The sequence below is a fragment of the Pundamilia nyererei genome, unplaced genomic scaffold, assembly GCF_000239375.1.
Source record: "Pundamilia nyererei isolate P.nyererei 1_Seehausen unplaced genomic scaffold, PunNye1.0 scaffold00003, whole genome shotgun sequence".
NCBI lineage: Eukaryota > Metazoa > Chordata > Actinopteri > Cichliformes > Cichlidae > Pundamilia > Pundamilia nyererei.
This window is the reverse complement of record NW_005187404.1, coordinates 3,308,195-3,313,821: the sequence shown is the minus strand read 5'-3', so window position 1 is coordinate 3,313,821 and position 5,627 is coordinate 3,308,195. Positions and strand designations below refer to the sequence as shown.

The 5,627-nt window shown below is 44.1% G+C and overlaps 1 protein-coding gene across 1 annotated transcript in view; it reads right to left on the bottom strand.

The window, feature by feature from the left end:
• The window catches only part of gucy2f (guanylate cyclase 2F, retinal), a 10,240-nt gene extending 5,376 nt beyond the window's left edge, over positions 1–4,864 (bottom strand). Inside the window, exons 1-9 of the mRNA XM_005720679.1 lie at positions 4,718–4,864; positions 4,452–4,606; positions 3,552–4,363; positions 2,317–2,618; positions 1,664–2,018; positions 1,478–1,562; positions 874–970; positions 610–735; positions 292–372 (exon numbers count right to left, since the gene is read on the bottom strand). Of these exons, the coding sequence (XP_005720736.1) occupies positions 292–372; positions 610–735; positions 874–970; positions 1,478–1,562; positions 1,664–2,018; positions 2,317–2,618; positions 3,552–4,293 (1,788 nt within the window). The 5' untranslated portion in view covers positions 4,294–4,363; positions 4,452–4,606; positions 4,718–4,864. The remainder of the gene's footprint in view (positions 1–291; positions 373–609; positions 736–873; positions 971–1,477; positions 1,563–1,663; positions 2,019–2,316; positions 2,619–3,551; positions 4,364–4,451; positions 4,607–4,717) is intronic.
• Positions 4,865–5,627: the final 763 nt, after the last annotated feature.

Genomic DNA, 5,627 nt, shown 5'->3' with positions numbered 1-5,627 from the left:
AATACAAAATTGTATATATATATATATATATATAGTGGTGTCAGAGCACAATGTCTTGCTATTTGCCCTCTGTGTATGCTGTTGACCAGGAGCGTCACATTTCATCTCTCTGTATATCCATACTGGGCTGAGACAACAATAGAGTTCACTCTGACTCTAACCCTAACTTGCTCTCAGATCACTCTCTTCCACAAATTGTCATAAAAATCTGAAGACACAGTAAGCAGAAAATGTCTCCTGAGGCATATTAATATGCATTTACGTGACATCAAGTTGGACATGCTGCTCTACCTTCATGAAAATCCTGGAGGTGCTTTGTTTTACTTCCTTGAAGTGGCCCTCTTCGAATTTCTTCAGCCAAACCCAGTCGCCCTAAATGCAAAAGCATGATATTATTGTTATATGAAATTAAACTCTCCATTGATAGAGTCATAAAGGGTTCTTATTTAGTCAACCTCCTTCCACTGAAATGTGTTAATTTTGTATATAAAGCATCTTGAGTCACTGGCCCAGACATTATGTTACACAAGGATCTCCCTTACCTTCCTCACTTACTCACCAGCTTATGTTAAGAAGCTTTAGTGAATATTTGATGTAAACTCAGCTTACCTCGTACACAGCTACATTAGTGGTCTCATGAGTTTCTGTTTGCATGCTATTCACAGAGTGTGAGGGGTCTGCAGATTTCTCCTCCAGAGCGCTCCTGGACTCGCTCAGATCTTCTAAAGTGATTTTCTGCATGACATCAAACACCATTTAAAGATTTATTAGAAATGAGAGCCATGCTGTGCTTGGCAGACATTAAATGTGATGATGTGGAAAACGCACAGATGATGGAACGGTGTGCTTTAGTCTAATTTAATGATGACTTACCTTTTTGCTAAGCTGAGGGTTGATAAAAGTGAGATCCTCTAAGGTCAGGAGGATCCGATTGGGACCTCTGACCAGCTGGATCTGATGAAGTCTCCTCCTGCCAAAGTGATTTTACAATAGGTAAACAGCACACATACAACAAATTCCCTGAATCTCAGAAACGATACGGGGGAAGTAGTGATGTCTCCCTCAAATGTCTACATCTGGAAAAACGCTTTTTTTCTTCTGTTTTGCTACAAATTTATATTCCCTGCTGTCATGATTTAATAAGTAAAAATAATAGTGGCTTGAACAAACCCAAATTTTCACCATTTTATCTAAAAAAAGGAGAATGCTTATAGCTCTTCGAGTAGATTCTTCTGGTGTGTCTGACTGTCTTTAATCCAGAGATGAGCTCTAAGTTAAAAGTACATTTCTAATTCTCAAGCTTTTATACATGAGACATGTCTTCTCAAGCAAAGAGGCAAAATATGTGATTCTGGAGATGATATTAGTTATTACCCACATCATACCACATGGTATAGATCACACTACTTCAAATCTCTGAATATAGGCTTGGAAGCGGGAGGCATCGTTGGAAAAAAAAAAGACTTTGCGTATTTACCTGATATAGAGAATTACTGTGAGCCCCGCAACAGCCAGGGAGAAGATGACTGCTAACGCTATTATGATGTAGGTGACCTCCACACCTAAGGACCATAGTGGTATGCATTAGACTGATGGATAAATGACAAAATGTAGACTTGGCTAAACTCACACCTCTTTACACAAACACACCAGAGCCTCATACCTCCTGTGCAGATGGTGCCTTGGTCAAACCAGCAGCTGGAGTCAGAGGGAGGAGGGGACCCTCCGGGGAAATTTATGGACCTCCCTGCAAAATGGAGTGCCCCTGATGTTAGGTCCACTACATAGGTCTGGTACAGCTTGCTGCCCCTGTTGTCAGAGTCCAGGATGATGTAGTTGGTCTTAACACTCCCAGAGGTGTCCACTTTGACCTCCTGGTTGAAGCCATTAAAAGTGATGTTCCGCTTGAAATAGGCCAAGTTCGACCCTGACAGCTGCATGCCTGCTTTCCTGACATTTTGGATGGACTTGGCCAGCAGGTAGATGCTGTTATAGATGGTCCCAAACAGCGGATGAACCTGCAGGTTCAAGCGAAGGCTTAGCAAGGTTGTAACAGAAAACATGACGGGGTTCCTATTTCAGTCATTTACAGCTGCTAAAAAGGATATTTTATAATTAATATAGAAAATCATATATTATTATTAAAAGCGTGTGATTATGTTTTTCTATAATATGCGTGTGGAGACAGCAGGAAACATTATAACTGTCTAATGACTCAGCCTTTGCACCAATATATGTCATGATATGCAACAATGTGTGATGGAATAACAAACAAGGAGGACATTGTGAGTGAAATCAGTTGAATTGGCTTCCTACCTGCTCTGGCTCCATGGGCAGCGTCACTTCTTTGCTCCTCTTGGCCGCAGCAAACGCCTCGTTGAAGGACAGTGACTCCGAGGCCACTGTGATAGTGAGCACGGCGTCGTAGGCCTCTCTCAGGTTGCTGCTGTTTTGCAGAGGGAGGTAGGAGACGTTCATATAGGGCACGCTGTAGAGCAGAGCGTCGTAGGGCACAAACACATACTTCCCTGAAGTCAGACCCATCTTGCGTGCTGTGAGGAGGAAAGTAGCTTGCTGCTGACCTCCAACCAAGACTGAGTGCATGCACATAACGATGACTGAAATGAAGAGCAAAGACACAAAGCATTACAAATTCCTTATGAATATATGTGGTGCACTAACAGGACTATTATGAACAAATGCTATGTTGGGAAAAGCACCTTATTTTTTATTGAATGGAGAGAGTGTGAAATATCTTAACTGCAGTAAACGTGCCAGAAATTTAAGAGGAAATGTTTGAAACCTTTGCAGCTTCTTATTGTCAAAATAAAAGTCTTTAAAAAAAAAAGCAGATTAATTAAATTGGTGCCGTTCTTCGCTTTAAGCACAAGGTCAAACCTGAGTTATCTAAATGGCATCCGGCTCAGGTGTTGGAGAACAGCTGAGGTGTGGCAGTACTCTGGTTGGGTGATCTATTGGTTTGGCATTTGCCATTCTGCAAGTTGCTTTAATGTCAAATGATGTTTGCTCCCAGTGTTTTGTAACAGAAGTTGGTCAAAGCAGGGGTTGTTTGATTGTTAGGGGTTTCTCTGTGTTATTGTAGGGACTTTGCCTTACAATATAAAGTGCCTCGAGGTGTCTGCTGTTGTGATTTAATAATAAAATTGAACTGAAAATAAATAAATATATAAATCAGTGGCCACTGTTATTTTGAGACCTCGTTTGACTAAACTGAGCACACGAAATGTCCTTTTCTTAGAAAATCTCCCCTTTGGGCAAGAATATTGGCAGTAAGCGACAGATAACAGATAGAGGTCCATTACCAGAGAAAGAGAAGGGTATGCTACTTAGTTACACTGCTGTGTTTTACTGCTGATTTTATGTAACAAATATAAATGCATGGCCAAAATATCAGAGCCTTTGCGCGTTAGAACCATACCACAATTTCACAACTTTAACACAGCACAGATTGTACCTTGGGTGCTTTTCTCCTGTCCCTCCACAGACTGCATATAATCATCTATGGGGCACTGTTTTTCTCACACACTCACCCCTGACACCTCCTGCATCCTGGATCTTGCTCATCGTGCTCTCCACCTCCGTCTCATTCACGCCCATAGATCCGACGAGTCTAACGGGAAGCCCCTTGCTCCTGAGAGCAGAAGCAACCCTCACAGCCGTGTCTATCCAGATGTCCTCATTGGATGACACTACCAGGACGCTGGCCCACCTGAAGTGTTTCAACACTACGAACAACACGTCGGTGGGAAACGGCACTGTCCTGGTAAAAGTTGGGTATGCCGTGGCGCTCTCCAGCTCGTAGGCGACACAACCATATGAGAAGAGAGCCTTGTCCCAGTTCCTGGCGAGCAGAGACGCTGCGACACAGTATCCGGGGTTGGTGGGGCCAACGAGTCCGTCTGCTATGCCCTCGTAGTAAATATATGCCGTGAGCGCTTTCGAGGTTTCGCACGGCTCTTGGACGATGATGAAGTCCATTTTCAGGCCCAGATCTAGAGCGGCGTCCCCGTTTATCCTGCTCACGGCGAGCCTGGCCGCCGCAGCAGGCAGGGCCTTGTAAAAAACAGGGTCGCAGTTCCAGGGCCCCAGGACCCCCACTTTGAATATCAAACAGCGGACGCAGCAAGGGAACGTCAGCACTCCCAGCAGGACCCATAACAGAAAGTTGTAAAAGGGCAGAGCCGGTAAGGTGTGTCTGTTTTTAATTACGGGCACACACGAATGGCTGGACTCCCACAGCGGCCATCTGAAATTTGGAGCAATATGTTGCATTGTCCTCCCACGGTGACCAAGATAGTGAAGCCTTGCGTTCACTATCAGTTATCAGTCACACCTCTGACACCTGCAAACCGGGGTACAGACACAAGTCTCCATTTTGCCCAGTATTATTTGAACGTTCACAGATGTTTAAGCACAACTGAAGCACTCACCACATGTCTGTAACGGCATCAGGACAGGGTCCGATGAGACAATCTTACAGATACCCACTCGGATCTGCGTTCTTTCTTTTTTCTTTGTTCTGTCTTCACACACACTCGCCAACTAACCATCCCCGATACCTTTACCTGTTCGCCCCGGTGTCGCTCTGATGAAGACACAGGCCGGTCATCGTGTGGGGATTACGGGCTGAAAGTGTCACGAAAAGCGCCTAGATGGGGGTGTGGAGACAACTTTAGCACCCTGGAGAGCTACTTACGTCCTGCAGTCAGCGTCTCTGAGGGCTCCTGCGCGTTTCCACAAACAGCTCTGTTCACAGGCAACATGTCTCTTAAAAAAGGACGCAAACCCACTCGTGTCTTTTTTTCTTTAGCGTGTAAATGTGAAAAGAAAATTAGATGTATTCCAGATCGAAGTTTTTTTTAAATCCTGCACTCCTCCTTTCGATAAAAAATAAAAAATAAAGCGCAATTTCCCTCCCCCAAACATTACAACTCTTTGGTTTTGTAATAATTTGAAGGGGAAATGATTTAGTATGTTAGTATAGGAGGTCAGTATCAGCTACAGGCCCAATCAATCAAATCCCTCCAAAGTGACCCGGGACCAGTGTTACTCACTAATCCATTTTCAGTGAGGCACAATATAAGAGGATTGACAGCAGGCCTTAGCGCACTCTGAAAGCCTTGCTGTGGTCCAGGTTAGGCCTTTTTGCCAAGAAGTGTAATAACAAATTCATTTTTCCTCATTCTTCGTATAAAAGAGAAAAAGAAGGTCCTCCGTGTGCACACAGAGACAAACATTTAGCAAGCAAACGGGTCATTATCAAGACAACTCAGCCAAGGTGCACCGAGGCAAGTGAACAGCGCTTTAATTGGCCTAATGTGCGCACGGTGCAGCTTGGATTAAATGAATTTGAACTCTGGCGAAGTGGGAGTAATTAGAGTTAACAAGGGCTTTCCCTGCAGGTCTCACGAATTCTGCCTGCGTCAGTCTTTTTTCGGTCTTCTATGACTGGTGAAGCAGCCTGTGCCTGGCAGAAGCAGCTGGTTGTCACCACATCCACACACGAAATATGGAGAGGGTGGATGAATGAATACAAACAAACAAACCAACGGTGGTGGTACATAAGACAACATCACATGACTTTTCATGAACACACACACACACAC